Here is a 21,693-nt window from a genome sequence, read left to right as displayed (position 1 = left end):
GTTGCTGACTACCTCCTCCTTGCTTATGGTACATGAAGGAAGCAGGAGTTTGAAAGAAGCAGCTTCTGTCAAGTCAGAATGGCAGAGCTTGTCTGGGAAGGTATGTCCTAGCTGCTGAAAGGCAGAAAAGGTACAAAATTTGCTTGTCTTCCTTTGTCTGAGAGAATATGCAGTTCCAAACACATCTACAACAGTGGTTATCAGGAAGTCTTTGAAAGTGCTTGTCTGACAGTGGAGCCCTGCCCTACAGCAGCAATCTCATGTTCTTCTATTGCATAGAACAGCGTCAGTTTCGGAAATGCATCAGTCCTGTGGGTGCCAGGGCATCCTCTGACACTGTTCCACACCCAGTTGTTCTCAGTACTCAACATGAAAACACCCTAGGCTTCCACCTTTACTTAAAGTTGAAAATACTCTTGAGTACTGCTGAACTCTAATTCTATACTCCCTATTTCAGGTATGAAATCACCCTTGACTTGCATCAGAATTACGCCCGTGAATTTAATTCCTATTCCTCTTCCTTCTCAGCAATGTCTTTCTTTCATTTCTGAGCAAGGACACAAAAGTTTCTGTCTTTTGAAAGCTGAAAAATGGGAGGGATCAAAGAAAATTTATGTACTTGCAAAGCAAGGCAGTACAGTAGGAGATGGAAGAATGAGTGCAAATGTAATGACCAGAGGATTGTATTTTGGATGGAATGTGTCATGGAAAGGAATCTCCTGCACAGTCCCCCCAGTTAAGTTTTTTTTTTTTTTTTGGTTTGTTTTGGGTTTTTTTTTGTTTTCTTTGTTTGTTTTTTAAGAGAAAGTACACTGCCTCCACCTCTAAGGAACTTTGTCTATTATTACTGAAAAAGAATCAGAGCCTGCATTAATCTGGTATATAACCAACAAAATCAACTCATGTGGAACAAGCCCTTAGAGCAGCGTGGGTCCCTTTGTGCTTCGGGACACAGAAGGAAGAAAACACCGATTTTCAGTCTCCCAGGGCTTCTTAGCAGATGTTTTGCTTAGTGAGGGCTGTGTGGAAGACAGCAGTGAAGGAGTGGAGCGATAGTTAATGTAGCTGGCAATCAGAAGTGTTGCTTCAACAATCTGGGGAAAAGAGAAAATTATTAACTGTAGGTCAACTAGAGGTAAGAATGCCCTTTGATTTTTAGAATCTATTGACCTCATAGCTTTTGTAAATGGCTTTCTCTCGTGGAATTGTTCAGTTTTAAAATGAAGCTCTGTCTTTAAGAGTTGGGTAGAATAAGTCTCTTGTTGAAAGGTTCCAGCTTGTAAAGGATTTGTTGAATATATATAGCTAGTGCAGCAGCCACAAGTAGCAGTCCCCAGAGCTTGTACAAAACACCCAGCCCTGATGCTGCCAGCTGGAAAGAAACTCACTTTTCATTTGCAATTACCTTTGGAACTGCCATTGTGAAGAGGAGTTTTTCAGTGCTATTTTTTCCAGAACTTCTTTCTTTCATCTGACTGACTACAATCATGAAGTCATCTCGACAGCCTCCAAAGGTCAGCACAGAGGAATATGAATAAGAGATCTTCAAATGCTGCAGGCAGAGAGTTTGAAAAAGTCATAGTTCTGTAAAATACTCCAAATGTCTACCTTAAGCTAATATATTAGTTTATATTGCTACTGCCTGCAAGAACACTAGGTCTCCAGCAGTGAAGGGCTCTATAGGTAAGAGGTAGCAGAAAAAGCTCAAGTGAGAATTGCATTTCTGTTTTCTCCTGGTGTGCTCGATGCCTCACTACTTCACAGTACATATTTCCTTATATTCCAGATGGTGGTAGTGAAGCACACACCACTGAGATTTTGCAAGATGTATGAACATGTTTGCTGCCCTACCTTACACTGCAGCTGTAGTTTTCCTTTGTCTGTGGAGTGTTCAAATGTAACACTGACTTCCCTCATCTCTGACTTTTACAAACTAACTTCTGGATCCATTTGAAGTGAAAGACAAACTGTTAGTGACCTTCACTGGACTCAGGGGAATTTCTCAGTCTTTCTGTGCTAGGTAAGGTACTCCTCTTAAACAGTGTTCCTCAACATACCATTGTGTTATAATCCAGTATGCTGATACCATCTTCATTCACAGCTATCCAGACTGGACAGTCTTCCAATAAGGAAGGCAAAATAGGCTAGAGACAAAGAAAATTATTAATTCAGATATTTCTTGACCACCACAGAATGATGTTTCTGGTATAAATTGTTGAGATTTGAGGCTAAAGTGAAGATGACGAAAAATTCTAAAGGCTTACTGGTGTGATCTGGTATGATTTTTAACACAGCTTTTCCCAAAATTTGGAATAACATTTTCAGATTTACATACACTTTTTGGAGTAGTGGTACAAGAGATACAAGGATAACAAAGCCTTTGAAAATAATTAGATGTCATCAGTGTAGTTAAAACTGAACAAAATGCTAGGACTGAGCAACAGCATGGCAACTCTGCTCAGCATGTGTTTATACTGCTCCTATCTGTCAGGAAGGCAGTGAAACCTGCTGGTTTCTATACCAGTGCACCCAGTACCATCACATCAATGCCACTTCGTTATTTTGCTTCTTACAAATCTTACAGTAAATGTGCATCACTTGTGTATTGAAGATGACTTGTTATGGCTAATAACAAAATCTTCCCTGAGAATCTGCTATTGCATGGCTAATACCATAGGCTTTGCTGTTTAACTGCTAAAAACTTATAAAATATGTTAATCATCAGTAATACCAACATTATTTCTCCTGTGGGTGGACCTATTCTATATTCTGATTCTTCAGTATACTCAATTACATATTCTGTCAGTAACCTTAAATACCAGTAACCTCTTCTGACAGTAACCTTTTTTAGTCCTGGCAGTAGAAATAACTGTCTTTTGAAAACTTCTTGTATATTTACTCAAGAGGTTCCTTTCATCATTAGACTTTTTTTTCTGTAACCAGAGCAGCTTTGACTTCAAAACAAGAGACATGTAACCATGAAGAAGACCTCCCTCAAGGTCCTACCACTGCAGTCTTGATGTCCAAGAACATTCCTGCCTGAGAAAGCTTTGGCAAGGCTTGTAAGGACAGGTAGCAAGCATGATCAATTGACACAGCCATGGAACCTCCAGTATTTATTTACTGAACACTAGCAGCCCCTAGTGGTTTGAATATACTTGTCTGCCTTCTTTTTCAACCTATATGGTACCAGGGCTGTTTGTTCAGAACAGAGTTGTTCAATTTTTTCTCTTTCTGAAGTAGAAGCATTTTCAACCCGTGTTACCAGAGACTGTAGGTATGTCTCTGTTCAGATAATTCACTCTTGGAAACAGAAAAACAAGTGTGCTCCAGTTACCTTAGCAGCAAATATTTTGGTTCCAAAGAGAGGCCATTTCCGGGCCACTGTCAAATAAATTCGAATGCATTCTGGTGGAGAGCACCCCTGCAGCACCATCCACTTTGTCGCCAGCCTGTCTGTCAGCTGCCTTTAGGAATCCAAACACAAGACATTATTATGCACTGATGTCCTCCAGGGAAAGATGTGTAACATTAGAACAGTTAATAAAAATACCTCTTTACTCCAAAAGGGCTGTTCTACACAGCACTTACAGACAGGGCTGTTAGCACTATCCATTCTACAACCTGAATTTATTTTAGCTTTCCTCTACTTTTACATACTTTCTCACCTTCCTCATACCTTGCCTGTAGTATGCTCTATATGGAGTGACAACATATATTAACTCTTGATTTAGCTCACTAGGGATGGTTTAGCAGCTGCCTTGCTACATGCAGATTGAATTTGCTTCCAAAAGGAGGTAACTGTTAATTCCACCACTGCATCCCTAAAGTGGCTTAGGATCTGTAGGAAGACCATTCTCTCACTTTAAATCTCATAGATCTTAGATCTAATTCAACACCTGAATTTTGTACTTGAGCTCTCTGCATTGTGTGTGAGAATTTCTAAGCCAGAACACAAAAAAACCCTGACAAAATATGTCCTACCAGAATTACTGCAGCCACCCATATAAGCTGGCTTTATGGCTCATTGCAAATGTTAGGCATCTGGATTCAACTGACACTTAGGGGAAGTGGAAAACTCAGAGAATTCATCTTAGGCTTGGGTTAGTTTGTCAAAACTGAGATGCCTAATTTGGAAGTGAAAGGCCTAAACTTCTTGTCTATGGCAAAATTAGTTGGTGATTTGGCTCTTTTTATATTGTTTTTTCTTTTAAGGGAACCTTTTCTTGACACTTTTGTTTTGTTTGAGTTTCTACATCAAATAATCTTGACAGGGCTCCTTGAAACTTATGTAAAGACAATTTGGCAAATAAAAGCTGATTTCAGTGCAAAGTACTGAAGAACCAACAACTTACCTGAGCTGCTCAGGACTAATGTTTTGCTTGTAATGTTTGGGGTAGAATTTATCTAAAACCTGGTGAAGAAGATGCTGCATTTTCATTTGTGCTGGTCCCCCTGGACTAGAAGATCCCGGTCGATCCAAATCCCCATATTCTACCTAAGATAACATTATAGTTTATAGTGCAACAGAACTATGAGGTTTTTTATGCAGTAGAACATTCCATGAATTCCCATACTGATAACTACTGTCTTTATTAGTCATGCAAAAAGACACAGGCTGGGGAACATTGTCTACAGCATTAACCATAGTAAATGTATACAAAGGAGCAACCACTGAGGACACGACTACCCAAGGAATTGTCTACTGATCTAAGAGAGTGGAATATGATCTCAGCCACGTATTTGTCATGAGGAGACACATCTGTATGAACAGCCAGGCTTTGGGGATTTATTTTCAAGTGGCCAACTAAAACAACAGCGTATTTGTAAATAGTTTGGACCATGTACCCAGTTTTTTCACCTCAGTTTACACAGCTTTAGCACATGCAATACTCAGTTTCAGGTCAGTAAAAAACTTATACTGCTTATTATGCCCACAACCCACAATATGTGTTTTATGTGATAAAATACAAAATGCAAACCTGGGGACTTAATCGAGGATTTTAGAAGATGCTCTTCCAAAGTAAGAGAGTATTGACAGTGGAAGAGGGGAAGTTGGTACTGCTGATGCAATTCTAGTGGTGGTACTATTTCCATATGTCTGCTAAGCTACTAATTGGAGCAGGTCTGGTAATAGTCCAGCCCCACTCTGTTTTTTCCAATATTTTTCTTGAGAAGGAAAGGAGAGACACAGCTACAGCAAATTTCCCTACAGCAAAAGGTGTTGTAACATGTATGTGTTACTATAATGTATTTGTCATGGTACAGCTGATGGTGAGTTTGTCAGATACATCACACTGACTGTTTGATGCACTCTTGATGGAAAAGGGAGCTTCTTAGTCAAACATAGTGTACAGCTGAAGGAGGACAAAAGAGAGGCTATCTGCCATACCCACCTGAGCCATTAGAGCCACCATTTCCAGAGCCAATTCCTTATTGACAGGAAATCTTCCATTGGCTATTTCATTGCTCACTTGGAAGGCCAGCAGCAACCGCTCACGGTCTGTCTCACCTTTGGCTTGGCTCCGAAAATACAGTCTAAAAAGTAGAGAGAATTGTGAAGGTAAAGAGATACTCTGAGCTGAAAGTACAGCTTGGGAATTTGAATCAAGGTGAGGCATTAGAAAAGTGTGTTTTGTTTTGGGTTTGTTTTTTTGGCTTTTTTTTTTTCATTGATGGGGTACCAGACAGATTTGGAAGCTGAGGTGCTTCCCTTGTGAACAAGATTTGAGCAAGGAGGCTCAAAACATGCTTTCCAGCTTTGGAAGCTATTTGAATTGTGTAAGCCAACCACTTCTAGACAGTGAACCTTCATTAAATACATCTAAATCAGTGTCCATTAATCATCAAGCACAGACAAGCAATATTTAAATTATGACCTTCTCTGCTTATCACAGAAGAGAGAGCTACCTCTGTTCTATGTGTATAGCCTTGTAGACTTGCCAGCTTGGATTTGACCACTTACACTGAAGAATTATTAAAAATTGCTTCAGTTTGCTTCAGTAGGAAATAGGAGACTAAATTAGCAGACTTTGTTTAAGGAAACATACTCATAAATCTAAGCATCCTACTGTTTTTTATTCCACTCACACTTGGAATTTTTTGACATGGTATAGCAAGATTACTACTTGGGGAAGACACCAGCTTGGGGAATGCTTCCCAGAACCATTCCTCATACTTACAGTCCACAGCAACTAAATCATATATTAATTTCAAGCTGCATCTATGGCTATAAATTCCACAATTCCACTACATGAGATATTCATTCCTGTGGATCAGTTTATTTATTCTTATGTCACTTTGAGATTAACTACACTATCAGGACCATATTGACCTTACAAATGTCTTATCAGAGTCCTTGGTGTTAGAACAGTCCAGCCTTGGAAAGACCTTATCAAAACATCCTTGCTGTCTAGCCAGTGCACATTCCAGCCCAAAAAATAATTCTGCAAAGTTTCACTCCTGAAACAAATACAGCCTTCTGGGTCAAAAGCAATAACTTCTGCTTTCACCTCTATTACAGCAACTGACAAAGTTGACAGAAATTTGTTTCCACCATTACAGTCAACAAATTCTTCATATGTTCAATATTGAACTCTCTGTTCAATTTTGGGGCAGCCTTTGTTCCGCCTGCAAAGAGAATTCATTCCTTGTCCTCAAACAGCTCTTGATTTACTGTAATTCAGAATTCCTATCTGTATTATAAGTGATTAATTCATTCCAATTTTTGATTTAGATCTTTGTCTTGTACTTCCCTTCTCTACCACCTTCCATCATCAAACTTTTAACATTTCTTTCTTTATAAAGTTTGGGCACTGCTAGTACATGTCTATTCTACAGCTCAAATGATTTAGAACATTGTTCTTGTATCTTTTTCATCTTTGTGACCGTTCACTTAATTGCAAGTTTCGGCATACTTGTTTTCACTGGAGATTTTTCCTCTAGGTCTCTCTTCCTCTCACCTAACACACATTCTTCAACTATGTTTTAGGATCTAGGCAAATGAAACTGTGCCAAGTATGTCTTATTGTGCTACAGGTAGTTGTTAACTCATTTTTAAGTGTATTCTGCTGTTGCTAAGTGGTTCAGGCTTTACCCCTAGGCCACATATTTTTGGTAAATTTATCAGACAAAAACCATCACATCATCCATAGGATTTAACTGAATCTTAGCTAAAATGGTTGTGGCACTAGTGATACTATAAATTACTGGTCATCTACACAGATATTATGCAGTCTAGAATGTTTAATTAACAGCAATAGTAAGGCCACCCAACAGAGGACAGTACCTGTTCTTATAGGTCAACTTTACAATTCTTGTGCCACCTTCATATTTCCCAGGATGCAATTCTTTTAAGGCTTGTTCCCATTTAGAAATGACATCACAGATCTTTGAAAAACATCAAGGAGAGAGGAGAGACACAGACAGAAGTGAAATACACAGTCAAGGCTTGAGGGGAAAATAAGTGAACAAAATAGTGTGAAACACAGAAAATAAACACTGGATCGGCATAAACACAGCTCAAAGTGACAAAACACATCCTTTTTCTATGGCACAATATGTAAAAATTAAAGCATTCCAACTGAAAACTCCAGCTCTAACCTGCAGGGGGACACATGAATTGTGGTCTGGTAGTAACCCTCATGGCTATATCTACATGACCAAGTAGCAAAGCTCAGGAGGAACAGATCTGCACAGAGAAATACCCATTCCTAAGTCTCCACACCCACACTAGTAGTCTAACAAAGTGACCTGAAAGCCCACTACTATGTTAGATGACATCTTCCAGTTCATGTTTCATATAAAAAGAATCAATTTCCTGCTCACAGGTTACTCCTTAATGTGAGTCAAAGCATGGTTAATAGGAATGATTGGTAGGTTTACTTCTAAAGTGCCCTCCTGAGCCAAACTAAAGCACTAACACATCCTCTGAGCAGCAGCAGAATGTGCATGGCTATACCAAACCCTTGGCTGTGAATGTCCAAATTTTGGGCATGTTTGGTCCTAGATTCCAACTTTGTAACTCGCACATATTTTTCACAATAACATGGGTGGGGGGGGGGGGAAATGTTGGGGGGTTTTTTTGTTCCATTCAGCTCCCCCTTCTAGTCCTTTTATAAATGGTCTGATGAAGGCCCCTACTTCTCCTTTGATGGGATCTCCATGAAAGGAATGTGAGCATAAGAAGCCACATGAAATACATAATCAGATCTCTAAACCTCTCTTAAGCTACTGAGATTTACTGGTTATTATTTACTTGCTAAAGCAAATTGATTTGATTTTCTTAAGGTCCTTTGTTTACTTTGATGCCTCATCTCTCCAGATGGTCCAATTACCAGCAAAGCTCCAGATTACCTGATCTGTATCAAGCCATGATACAAACTTCATAATTTAGCACTGTCTGAGACAGTTTGAAAGGAAACTACCAATTTCAAAGTTATTGGTATCTTCTCCCTCTGCTGCTTAATGTGAAATTTTTCACTGTGTAAAACTGATCGTTTAAGTTCCCTACAAGTATCAGGACCTCTTCAGAAGTTGTCACTACAACTATTCCTCCATTAATGCTGTATGACAAATTATTCTCACGGATTTGTACCAAAATCTGATAGTTGTCATTCATGGCAGCCAGCCTGCTCAATTAAGGCAGTCACTCAGCTGCAGCATGGGAAAAATCTCCATACAAAAGTCACAGACGCTAACACTTGATCTGCTTTCTTTTTCCCTTGTTCTGAGGCACCACACTCTTTCTTAATGTGGAGCCATACTCAGTAGAGCTTTCTCCCCTAAGCATGCTTATCAACAATGAAAGCCTGAGTTATCTGGAGATAGGAAGGAGATACTTCATAATCCAACAGATGGAATTTTCACAGACATGCCAAAAGATTCACAGCCTAACATAAATTTGTCTCAATTAGGAGTGTCACATTTGATGTTAGTTATGATATCTGATCATGCTGGCTAGCTCAGTCATGTTTCAATTCTGTAGTCAAGACAAATTAAACTTTAATATGTGCTAAGATCTGAGTTAGACTTTCTAAAAATTGACCAATTTATTACCTATTAAAATAGATTTTTCTATTAAGAACTGTATCAGGTTAGGCTAGCTAATTATAGAATCACAGAATCACTTAGTTTGAAAAAGACCTTTAAGATCAGCAAGCCTAATCATCAAACCATCACTGCCAAACCTACCACTAAACCATGGCCCCAAGTGACACATCTACAGATCTTTTAAATACCTCCAGAGGCAGTGACTCCATCACTTCCCTGGGCAGCCTGTTCCAATGCTTGAGAAACCCTTTCAGTGAAGTAATTTTGCCTAATAGGTAATCTAAACCTCCCCTGGAACAACTCGGCTGCTTCCTCTTGTCCTGTTGTTTGTTACCTGGGAGAAGAACCTGCCCCCCACCTGGCTACAGCCTCACTTTAGGCAGTTGTAGAGAGCAATAAGGTCCCCTTGAGCCTCCTTTTCTCCAGGCTAAAGGACCCCAGCTCCCTCAGCTGCTCCTCATCAGACTTGCTCTTCAGACCCTTCACCAGCTTTGTTGCCCTTCTCTGGACCCACTCCATCACGTCAATGTCTTTCTCACTGTGAGGGGCCCAAAAGCAGTGCTGAGTACAGGGAGACAGTCACTTCTCTGGTCCTGCTGGCCACACTATTGCTGATACAGGCCAGGATGTCATTGGCCTTCTTGGCCACCTGGCTACATTACCGGATCATGTTCAGATGAGCAAGACCCTCAGATCCTTTTCCTCTGAGCAGCTTTCCAGCCTCTTTTCAGCACTCTTCCCCCAGCCTGTAGGGCTGTATGGGGTTGTTGTGTCCCAAGTGCAGAAATTAATATCTCATCTGTGAATATTAATCTAGATAGACAGTATCCACACTTATTTGATCTTAATTAATTAAGATTTATTATCCATTTAGCAGTCCTTTGAAGATGTATATTAAAGGTAGCAGAGGAGAAAAATAAATACCTTCATGTTGCCTGGCAAACAATGCTCCAAATTCCTGCCAGAAGGATCATCTGTGAACAGAGAAAATCCCATATGGGATGGCTTCCTCATTCCTGTTCCATGGTTCAGTCTCTGGATGAATTCATCAACTGTTGAGGAACCATCAAAACCTATAACCTGCAATGAAAGAGGACTTAACTAAGGATAAAAAAATTGTAACCATTGCTAGGTATCACAGCTAATGAAGGTGGTTTCCTATTGATTAGCATCTCAGGATTAACTGCCAGCTCCAGTGACAACACTTGTGCACCGTCTCCCTTGATATCACATTCTTTCCTATATTGAGACACTTCCAGCATCTCTTCCTTTTTCTCAGCTACCTTTTCTTCCTAAGATTTGTAGAACTAGGGATGAATTCCTTTCACTTTCTTGGAAAATCAGCTAAAACAGCAAGGAGGAGAAGCAGTGTTTATCTCCCAATACCTGATATGTGTAAATACTATGGTGCCACCCACCCACATGAAGGAGGCTGGTCATGGTGCAGTCCTCTAGTGCCCAGAAGAAAGGCAGCTGTGGTGGCTCACCTGGTACGTTCCATTCATGAAGTGCACTGGGATGCTGAAGGGGAGTGAGTGGTGGTAGGGATTTCTCAGCAGGATGGACACGATCTCCATCCGGGAGGGCTTGGCTTCCCGCTCCCCAGCCTGCACGGTGCGGTCTACTGATCTCTGGCAGTAGATGGCATACTTGCCTACCTCACTCCTAAGCAGAGGGGGAGAGAACAAACACGCTCCAAGTGCCATGTCCTCTTCAATTTCCCATGCCATGACAATGCATTCCTCCCCTCAGGCTTTTGCGCAAGCAAAGATATGTCTCTATGCAGATACACTGCTCATCTCAACACATTAACAGCTCGCGTGAAAAGCTACAACACAGACCTGAGCTCCAAGGACCTGTAAACTAAGGCAGACAATGCAGTCTCTAGGAAACACAAGAGTATTCCCTGCTTCGAGGTGGACTGGACACATATCCTCTTCTGTACCCTGTTGCCATCACAGTATCTGTCAAGTGAATCTATCAATTCACCCTCAAACCTGCTGGCATGCCAGTGGAATTTATTTACTATCATGTCAAATCCTGGTAAATATTGAGCTGTATAATCCTGTGAGACTAATGCATTACAAGCTGTGCTTATTAATTTACATGGTTGTACAAATTTTAAGTTTCCATTAACCCTACATGCTAACCAAGACACTTGACAGAGATTCCAAGCAAGCTTAGATTTGCTGACAGTTCAGTAAAGGGACAATTATCAAGATGATCAGTTTACTGTCTACTGAAGAGAGTGCTCCATTGAACAGCATCCAAAAGATGCAAGTGTCTCTGAAGTCAAGCAGGAATGGTCAACTGCACCTTGCACAAAAATGTTAAGAATGTATATACTCGATAAGTTCTGAAGCTGTAGGATTTATATGGATTTGTAACTGTGCTATCACTTTGCAGGGGAAAATAATTTCATTCAAGATGCCTTCAGGAGCTCAGTACATGATTAAATCTCCAGTTAAATTGCCAGAAGCAAGATGGAAGTCCAGAGTTTTTTCACTGGCTTTTCACTGTAGCAAAATATTGCTCACCTCCCCAGTAATGAGCTTGGACAATATTCAAATAATCTTGCTTCATCAAGAAGCTGTTAATGTCAGGTTTCCAGATGCTCCTGAGCCCTGTGACTTCTCACTTAGAACTCTGCCCCACTTCTCTTCCTTTCTCTAGAGACTGGATATCTATGCTGAGATCACCTTTCACGAAAAACAATACCTATTATTAAGACCTATAATTCTTCTAATTAAGACCTTTTAATACCTAGAATAGATCTAGACCATAGCCATTATGCAGTGTAAACATTCTAGAGTCTTGCTTGCTGTGTGAAACAGGGAAAGTCTATGTACTTAACTGGTCAAGAAACAGCTGTATCTGCTCCATCCAAAGAGAGGAAAGCACTCCTAGAGATAGGGAGAAGGAGCCATGCTAAATCCCATTTAGCAACTGATCCAAATCTAAGCTAAACTACAGGTGAACACTGGCACATTTTCATGTAATTTCTGGGGTTTTTTTCTAGCCCTAATAATCATTTCATAGCTGGATCATATAAATAAACTTCCTCTTTGTTTCTGCCTGGAGTATATTTGTTCACAAAGGTGCTTTTGGGCAGATCATCAGCACAGTAGAGCTTGAAGCTGATTTGATAAGTAAGTTTCACATGGCCCAGCAAATCCTTACTAAATTCAACAGTCTCCAACAGGAGAGCAGCTCCACTAGTGAGTTGAGTGGGCCTGTCTGGGAGCTGGCAATGCACAAGTTTGAGAGATGGCTCCTAGTACTAGACAAAAGATCCCTAACATGTTGTCTTAGCAAATGGAGAGAGAACCTGAACAGTAAGAAGTGCCCAATACCTGTATTTTTGCTTTTGAGAAGAAATAGCAAATGTGAGGCAACAGTTGAGAAAATAAAATACTTGATAGGGGTACATGTTTCCTTTGCAGTACCAGGAGACTTTTAGCTTGAGTTCCATGGCAGATTTAGGCTTACTAATTAAATATGAATATCTGTTTGAAAGGTTTTTATGCTTTTACTTTTTGTCTTAACAACAGCATATTTTTGCAACAGACAGCTAGAAATCTCTAGCTGTGACCTCCCTGCTAAGGGCTCAGTGAGATACACAGAAGAGGAGATCACTGTGGAAACAAAGCAAGAGCACAGCATGAGCAATGGAGAACAACTTCTTGCTGTTTCCATAGTTACACAACAAAGAGGTAAGAGAAAACAGTACTAGCCTATGTTTCAGGTTTGTTAGTTTTTCTAACTTTTTACAATTCCCTGAGATGTTTTATGCCTCACTTTTGTTCTGTCACTTTGCCTGCTAACCTGACAGCAGAATGTAATCACCTACAATTTGAATAATTCATTTGCATTCATTACTTAATTCAGGTAATTACTTTGGTCTTTCTGTCAATAAAAGAAAGTATCTCTGTAAGCAAAAACTTCCCAATGTAGCTCCAGTTAAATCTATAAAAAATTATTTTCCTAGTATAGGTCACTCAGGTTTGTGAATTAGCTTCATCTAACTGACAAATTAATGTGAATGGCTAAAGGGGCACAGTTTTATTCCCACTTCTCAATACATATTTGTAGGCATGTGTTGCAGAATTGCTTCCCTCTTGATCTGCAGTGGGTGCAAGAGGCAGTCAGCTGAGCAGAATGAAATGAGTCCTTACCTGGGGTCTGCATGTCGCTGCAAGTGCTGCTTGACGTACCAGAGGAAGTGATGTTGAGGCAGGAACAGAGGAGCACATAAAGCCAGGAGCTGCCAGCACTGTGAACACAAAACCGGACATCACTCTTGTTCTGTTCTTCTTACTTGTTGTCTTTCACAGGCTACGACAGCCAAAATAATGGATGGTGACTAGTGCTTTTTGGAGTGACCCTTTTTGGATGCATAGTTCAAGATGTTTCAAAGGGCTGTAATGGTTAGACAGACTGCTCTTCAGTATCTCAGTCTGGACTCTGAGAAGTGCTCTTTATGACTGGCTACTTCTGAACACTTTGACTTCTGAAAATTTTAGTGTAACCACAACTGAGTCAACAATTAAGACTTAATACTATGTAACTGAAAATCATAACCCAAAGAACACTGGGAAATTTTATTTTAGATTAGATCCATTATTGGATCTAATGATTTTAATGTGTCATTTGAGCTGGGAATACTGTAATCATGCATGTACATTCATGCTGTAACTTATTAATTTTTCTTACCCAACAATTACAGTGCAAGATTCAGATTTCATGTTTAATAGTAATATTCATGACTTGCATGCTGTTGATTATCTACAATTAATGCCATGTGATAGCAAGACAACAGAAGCTATGAACTTTGATCCTGAATATGGTTTGAAGAGACCATTTGCAAGTGATAAACAATTACATTTAAACTAAAATTTATTTTCCGAGTTATATTCTTAGCGTTCTTCTTTGCACATCAGTGGTGAGATTCTTCTTCCCCCAGCACACCTTTAGCATAAACACTATTTTAGGAGAACCAGTCCAATAGCTACCAATTAAAAACATGGGATTAAATGGAAAGTTTTTGCAGAGTGGCACTAAATGAAGAGGAACTGACCTGAATGACTGAGTGGTTCTGGGGTTGTCGGCAGCTGGTCTGTTTAACAAGCTGACAGTAAATTTCATTCTGCAGCTCCGTATGTGTCAAGCACACCTGCAGCGCCGTCTGGGCAAGTGACACATGGTAATCAATAGAGGATGCCTCCACAGGAACGTTGATGAACAACTGACAGGACTGTGAAAGGGCAGAAGTTAGTCAAAGACACACACACACACACAAAGTTAGTCAAAGGGAGCTGCTGCCACAAAGACAGCAACTTTTCTCTGGTACCTTCCAGGCCAGCCTCACCAGATGTGCTTATTAACTCACAGACAGTTAATAAATAACCTTGAGAGAAGGCAAGAGAGTCAATACTTAATTCCTATTCCTCCTTCCTTAGTTCCAACTAGAAAATTTACTGAACCTCCCCCAGTTTAAGGAACTTACAAGTCAGCAAGGGAATTGAGGGGAAAATGTGCTTCCTGCCTTCCATGCCTGTGTTTTACCTTGTTCACACTGTCCGGTCTCATTCCTGATCTTACACCTGGAGAATGCAAAAATGTAATCTCCAGAGGCTTCACCACTGGTCTTACTGACACAACTGAGTTTGCCAGTGAATTGTTTCTGTTTCCTTCAATCCAACTACTGGAGAGGAAAGAGGAAGACAAAGCTAATTTTGAAGTGTAAAGTCTGTGGGGAACACTACTCCTAAACCCAGATTCTGCACAAGAAAAGTTAAACCTCCAAGGAATGAATGACACTTAAAATCCAACAGTTCTCTTGTAATTAAATTAACCAGCAGGCCTGTCTAAAGCAACCCATAATGACAGTAAATGTTGTACAACATGAACAAACAATGTTACTGCCCCAACAACAGAGCAAAATAACTGAAAACCATGCAATGTCCCTTTAAATACCTTAAAAAGTTTCAGGGCTTCAGTCTGCAGAGCCTCTGATGGCAGAGTAGTGAGGGATGTGTGCAACCCATCTTTACTGTAGCACAGCATAGGATGTTTCCACAGAGGAGAATCTGAGGTAGCAGAGAACAAAGGGAGAAGGACACTGTACCATATGATGTACTACTGAGAATCCCCTTCCCTCACCTTCGACTGGATTAAACCAGGAATTGAAATTATTCTTCCTTATGCTTTGCTACCATGGAAGAGTTTGTGGTGCTTACTTACTAGGGTCTCCCTCTGCATCCAATAGTTTTCCAATGAGCTGTTCGTATGACGTGCCCACTGTGGCATTACTGCTACCAGCTGCAACAGTCAGATGGTACAGCCAGGTGTTCTAGGCATAAGGATGAAAACAGGATGGGTCAATTCACACCTCTTTTCTACAAACAGGTTAAGTCTGTATGACACATTTGCTCATTGACCAAGTGACTCTTCCTCTCCAGAGGAAGACTGCTTTTTATACCTTCTCCTGTTTGGTGCGGATAAGTAAATACGTGGGACTCTGGTCCTGTGGGTGAATCACCAGTGTACAGTGGGATGAGAGAAGTCCTCCACCAGTGGTTTCATAGTCTTCATCAGAGTCACAGGAACGGTCTACTTCTTCCACCTTAGACTCACGCAGAGGCAGATGCCCTAAAGGACACTATGAGGAACAGAAGCACATTAGATAAATGTAACTCATCTCCCAGTATGGACAGGGAATACTGGGAAAGAAAAGCCAAGTAAAAATGATGACAGTTCTGTGAAATGGAAGGAATAAATAATTCAATGTTTAGCTAACGTAATCTTGCACTTCTAGAGAATCTCTTCTTTTATAAAGAACTTAAAAAGTGTGTCACTGCTTTTATTTTTCTTGGAAGAGCATCTACAGGTCAGAATGAGACTGTGCAAATAAAAAGATTTTTTTTTCCCAAAAGATACTGCTTTCTTCCCATTACACTTGAGGGTCAGTATCTTGAGCCACTGTTTTCTGACCCCAGTCAGACTTTCTACTTGCTACTGGAAAAGAAATACTTTTAAAATTTGGTAAGTAGTTAGATTCTGGCAAAAGAGAGGACACCTGCTGTGCTAACTCTGTGCTAACTCTGCTGTGCTATAATCCCAAATATGAGTCACAGTATTTTTTGATATTCTAAAACTTGAGGTTTGACATCCAAGACAAAGTAATGGACTACTGGGCAAGGTGTCCAGAAATGGAAGCACATTACACTGATTACCTCCCTTCTTCCCAGAATGTTGATGCTATCTGTTTTCGTGACAATAATGCAGGATCTATCAGCTGCTGTATAAAAATCTGCTCAGAAGGCTACACAAGACAAATGGAGCAAATGAGGAACAAGATACAGAGTCATCTGAGAAAGAGCAATCACTTGCCTTTAAAGTCTGCTGTCATTTAAGTTTAAAAAAGAATAAGGGAAAATATTCTCTTTGTGGAACAGGTGCTGTTAGAAGAGAAGTACAACCAAGAAAGAAACCCGAGACACAGAAGCAGGAACTGTAAAGAAAACTTCACAGGAAATGGGAAGGTCCAGGAATAAAAGGAGTTAAAGGAATTACCTTATCCTCATGATTTCGATAGTAGTAGAAAGTTTTTCCAATCAGTGCACACCAGACCAGCTTAGAGTGACCATGCTTGACCTGTAAGGACGAACACATTCATGTTTTTAATATCAGAAGTATTGCCAGAATGACTTTCTAGACTTCATTTTTCAATTCAACTTTCCCTTAAAACTTTGCATATATTGTTTCTTTTACGCTAATATAAGCTCCTCTCTAAACATACAGGGCCCCCCTTCCAAAAACAGGCAAGTACATTCCACCCAAGTACATGGGTGCTTATGAGAATGAGTCTAAGATTTTGTGAAGTGTTTTACTCATTCATAATAACTTATTTTTGTATACTGAAATACAATATTAAGGATAACCTTTTAAAGATTATAAAAACAAATCAGTTCATCTCATCAAGAAAAGATCAGTCAGCCCATAGTCTAGACAGCTGATTCCTATTGCAGATTAATAACCTTCATATGCAGGTTGTCTTTAGCCATCTTAGACCTGACAAGAATGATATTAAAATAGTCACAGTAACTCACAATGTTGAACTAATCTATGGAAGTGATGTAAAGAGTAAGAATTTTCAGCCATTGTACTTTGTACTAATGTACCTACAGTCTGTTATGACAGAACTAAACGCTAACCTGGAACAATACAAGCCTTTTTTTTAAAGTCTCCTATATCACCAAGATCAATTAAATGTGATATTCAACACTTAAGTTTTTTACTGTGACATGCTGCGAATTTTGCTGAAGAAAAGCATACATAATACATATTTGTTATTACTTACTACTTGACAGTCAGTACCTTTCAGTAGCCTTGCTTGTCCCATCCCTTTTCACTAATATAAATGTTTCACTCTGAAAACACTTTTCCTTCTTTCCCTACTCCTACAGAGAATATTAAAATACTAATTTATTGCTCACATTTACTGTCCAAACCAAGAAGCTGGTACACTGTCAATTCTGAGTTAAACAAAGCATGGAATATTATTTTACCTTGGTGAGCCAGCCTTTCACAGTAGGTTTAGCATCACCGTGAGGAACACCAACAGGACCACTCACTTGTACTCTCAGGATACTCTGTAGGACATGAATCCATTCCTCCAGGAGGTTGGGAGAGTCTGCTGTCAGGAAATAGGTTCTCTTTTCTGTCACAAGCTGGAAAGAAAAGGAGTGAGGAAAGTATAAAGCTGCACACCTAAAAAATCTTTTCTTCAGCTGCTGAGTTTCTTTATCCCATACAGATTTTTTTTTGGTCATTCAGGAGAGATATTTTTGAGGGTAAGAAAAAAGGTGCTAAGCCTCAAAACCCAAGTGAAAAAAATTAAACTCAGATGAATCAAATTCTCATAAGCTTTCTTGCTGTTTCTGAGGCTTTGTGTCCTCTCTCATCCTGGTTTCTCAGTGCTGCTGCTAGTTGTTAATTTTAAAGGTGAAGACATCAACGTGGGGTTTTGCTGCCTTCACTTTATATTGCATTTTGCCTTCATTACCCTGTGACAGAGAGGAAAGATACTAAAAATCTAATAGCATTAGGCCTTAGGAACTTCAGTTCCATAAGAGCAGAAGGTAGCTCATAAGCTAAGTCATGTACCTTTCAAAATATGAAAGAAACTTTAATGCTGCCTTCCTAATTAAGTCAATCATGACTTAAAAGCCAACACAGTGATGGGCTAAGTTCTAATACTTTAGAAGTCATACTCTAAGAGGAATCAAACTGTTCAGATGTTTCTTTAGATCCTCCAGACATGTAAAGACAGGTTTGAGATCTTTGAGAGAAGTCTCTCAGAAAGATCCTAGGTACTAGCTGGTTTTAATTGTAATAAGAGTCATCTTCCCCCACAGATTTCAAGCTCTAACTCCTGCAGGAAAAGGAAAGCGTTATGGTGTAAAACAGGATGAAAACAAATACAAATTTCTTTCAGTTTCAAAGGCTTTTTTTTGGGGTTACAATTTAGCTCTTTCCTCATTATTAGACTTAACCTCCTATTTTGTGCCAGGAAACAGAGACCAAAGTTAGCTCCTATCAATTGAGACACACAGTACCATTCAGTCTGAATTAAGTGCTCCTTCAGCCAGCTACTAAGTGTATGGTTATGTGCAGGTTAAAAAAAAGCAATGCCTACCTGGAATGTTTGGGACCCTTCACCCCTGACAATTTGGCATGAAGAGTTCAGCTCCAGCTGCCCCTGTGGTTTGCGGATAACATCACTCTGAGGAAAGAAAAGCAAACAATTTTTTCAGTAGGAAAGCTCAGATGGGTCTTAGATTACTTAAATACAGCATGATATGCACGTGCAGGTTGGAGTCTGCATTCATGAGATGGAAAGGACAGCCAAAGGTTGCCAGGTGAAATATTAGACTGTGTGATCCCGTTGCAAAAGTCTCCTCAAAAGTGGCAGACAATACAACAAGGGCGGTGACAATAAATGCTGTCTTACAGAGTTCAGATTGGACATTATGATTAATAAAACAAAAGCAAGCCCAAACAAACACCAAAAAACCAAACCCTTTCTAAGTGGGAAGGCAGTACAACACACAATAGGTACAAAGACAGTGGCTGAATTTTCACCTTCAGAAGTTTTCAAGATTCAGCTACAACTTTGTCAAGTGACAAATTTATTAATAATAACTTTGTTCTCATTTGACGCATATAGTGAGCCTTTCTAATGTTCATAATGCTTTTCAAAACAATGACGTCTAACCAAAAGTGTATTTTCATTATATTAAATTTCTCTGTGCCTCTAGAGTGGAGGAAAGGTACCCCAGTGACTTACCGGGGACTTGTAGTACATGATTTGTCTGTTTCTGAGAACAAACCATCGTCTTTTCCACGTCTTTACCTGGCTGCCCATTTTCAGCAAGTAGCCTGATTTCTCCATGGGTTCCTGGAGGACAGAGCAAAGAGAAGAGTTCATCATGCACCTTTCAAAATACAAATTAAAGTGTTCTGAAATCAAGCCCAGATATTTGCTGCATCTCCTATAATTTTCTGCTTTGTTTAGTAGCACCCATCAAAGATCATTTCACTGACTGTTTGATGTACTGTAAACTTATTTCTCTTCCTATGAGGCATTGATTTTCTAAATAAAAGTGAAGGCTGTCTCTACACCATGACTAGACCCCTGCTCCTTGTCTGTTTGATCTCTTACATTGAAGAGTACAGACTTTAAGACTGCCTGTTTTGAGGTTTCTTTCCTTTCTCCTTCCTTCCTTTGAATTTCCAAATTTGTTTTGTCACAAAAGTGTAAGGCCTTCATTAAAGTACAATACAACTACAGGAAACCAACATAGGTCACCAGGAAAGATGACAGCTCTTGATGCTTATACTTTTACCTAACCACATAACAGAAATTGCACCTTCTTCTGAAGCACCAGGTGGTGTCTTTAAATACCAATTAGCTGGACCAATAGCCCAGTCTGTTAGAGCATCACCTTGCAGGGGGTTTACTCAATATATTGTAGTTACACTTTTCTCATAAGGCCTGGGCTCTGTTTTCATCCCTTTGCAAATGTAACATAGCAGTTACAGTGCAAGACTTACAGTGCAGATTCCACCATCAGTGGAATAGGAAGATGTTCGCTGTAGCTTATGCTCTGGCTCTGAATAGTCACCATCCAAGGAGTAGGCATCAGGAGGGATGGCATAGTCACTCTCAGAGCTCAGTGAGGACACAGATACACCTGTTCAAAATAAAGGAAGGAATGAGAGTCATGGCTAGATAAAAGCATGAACTGAATATTGTACACTCCAAAAGAGTTTCTGCATTCACCATTATGTTTTCTTTTGGTTCAAGAAGGACAAATCAGATCAGACTTTGGAAACTCAAACCCCACTAATGTGACTTCCAAGGGCTCTTTTTATTTCCCTAGGAAGACAAGTAGTGAAAAATGAATTTTGGATACTGACAGTGAAATAAAATTATTGTTGAATAAAACCAGATTAAAATATATATCCAATAAAAAAATCAACAGACTTGTCATCTGAAGGAGACACAGCTTGTTTTGATCTGGGAACATCCATTATAAAGTCTCAGCCCACTCTGATTTCAACTAAGGAAAAGGTTTTTTCACTTAGCAATGGGGCTTTGCTTTCTGTGAATCTTTTACCACAGGTACATGGCAATGCACAGGCACAATCTGCCAATGCAGCACAACAGAAATTAAGACTACATGAAATACAACTATTTTAGAGACAACCAACTGTAACAAAAATTCCATTCAACAACCAGTTTAGCCCTCCCAGCAGGCAAGAAAAATAGTCCTAATCAGTACTCAAAGTACCTCATGTCTCTCAAAGATAGGTGAGATGGACTTACTGGTCAAGAAATTACCAGTCAATGACAAAGACTAAAAAACATTTTCTGTATTGTGTCAGTAGCAGCTTGCTTCCAAGGAGAAGTCAGAGCAAAGGTATGGACGACTGGATATGTGATGAATTTGGGAGGGCAATCCTCCTCCCAGTCTTAGTTTAGCAATTGCCTGAATGGAAACCTATCGGCAGTAAAAATCATCTACAAGAATGGGGTTCTGCTGTTTCTGGTGTTGATGTCTGCACACATTCTGGGAGAACTCCTTGATAGCATCACTTTGGCTGAGCATTTGCCTGTCACTGACGATGCTGTGCATGGCATCTTGACTCTGATGACAGAGTTCATTCTGCTCATGTAGCAATATTCTCACTTTACCTCTCTTCACGGCACGAGGGCTGCCTGGCATGCTAGCTTTCCTGTTCTCAGATCCAGCAGTAGAAGTTCTGAAGCTGGCATGGGAGCCACAGTCATCATCAGAGCCTGAAGACTCATCTAAGAAAGGCACATTGCTGATCTGTGTGGCTTTCTGGAAAAACAGACCTGTACGGTTAGTGTGTGAGAGAAGAGCTTCCCCAGGACAATCCCTCCTCAATCAGGAGACAGAGCAAACCATGCCCCCCATTGTCACACTGCCTTGCCCACTTCTGCCCCAGGGTTCCTCAGTTCCTCCCCTTCTAGTCTGAGAACTTCCAAGATGGACTCTCTAATCTGATCTGTTTGGCTCTCCACTGGTAACGGCCTCCTACTCTTCCATG

General features: G+C 40.0%; 1 protein-coding gene across 1 annotated transcript in view; it reads right to left on the bottom strand.

The window, feature by feature from the left end:
* Positions 1–600: 600 nt before the first annotated feature.
* The window catches only part of PLEKHH1 (pleckstrin homology, MyTH4 and FERM domain containing H1), a 41,283-nt gene continuing 20,190 nt past the window's right edge, over positions 601–21,693 (bottom strand). Inside the window, exons 9-28 of the mRNA XM_062494493.1 lie at positions 21,314–21,464; positions 20,170–20,309; positions 19,403–19,513; positions 18,752–18,838; positions 17,622–17,783; positions 16,627–16,707; positions 15,533–15,712; positions 15,295–15,403; positions 15,028–15,140; positions 14,129–14,305; positions 13,227–13,324; positions 10,539–10,716; positions 9,976–10,131; positions 7,289–7,389; positions 5,397–5,538; positions 4,356–4,498; positions 3,338–3,467; positions 2,058–2,144; positions 1,406–1,552; positions 601–1,094 (exon numbers count right to left, since the gene is read on the bottom strand). Of these exons, the coding sequence (XP_062350477.1) occupies positions 918–1,094; positions 1,406–1,552; positions 2,058–2,144; positions 3,338–3,467; positions 4,356–4,498; positions 5,397–5,538; positions 7,289–7,389; positions 9,976–10,131; positions 10,539–10,716; positions 13,227–13,324; positions 14,129–14,305; positions 15,028–15,140; positions 15,295–15,403; positions 15,533–15,712; positions 16,627–16,707; positions 17,622–17,783; positions 18,752–18,838; positions 19,403–19,513; positions 20,170–20,309; positions 21,314–21,464 (2,670 nt within the window). The 3' untranslated portion in view covers positions 601–917. The remainder of the gene's footprint in view (positions 1,095–1,405; positions 1,553–2,057; positions 2,145–3,337; positions 3,468–4,355; positions 4,499–5,396; positions 5,539–7,288; positions 7,390–9,975; positions 10,132–10,538; positions 10,717–13,226; positions 13,325–14,128; positions 14,306–15,027; positions 15,141–15,294; positions 15,404–15,532; positions 15,713–16,626; positions 16,708–17,621; positions 17,784–18,751; positions 18,839–19,402; positions 19,514–20,169; positions 20,310–21,313; positions 21,465–21,693) is intronic.

The sequence above is a fragment of the Cinclus cinclus genome, chromosome 6 (assembly GCF_963662255.1).
Source record: "Cinclus cinclus chromosome 6, bCinCin1.1, whole genome shotgun sequence".
In the NCBI taxonomy this organism is placed as follows: Eukaryota; Metazoa; Chordata; class Aves; order Passeriformes; family Cinclidae; genus Cinclus; species Cinclus cinclus.
Note: the sequence above shows the minus strand (reverse complement) of the source record. Positions and strands in the feature narration are given on the sequence as shown.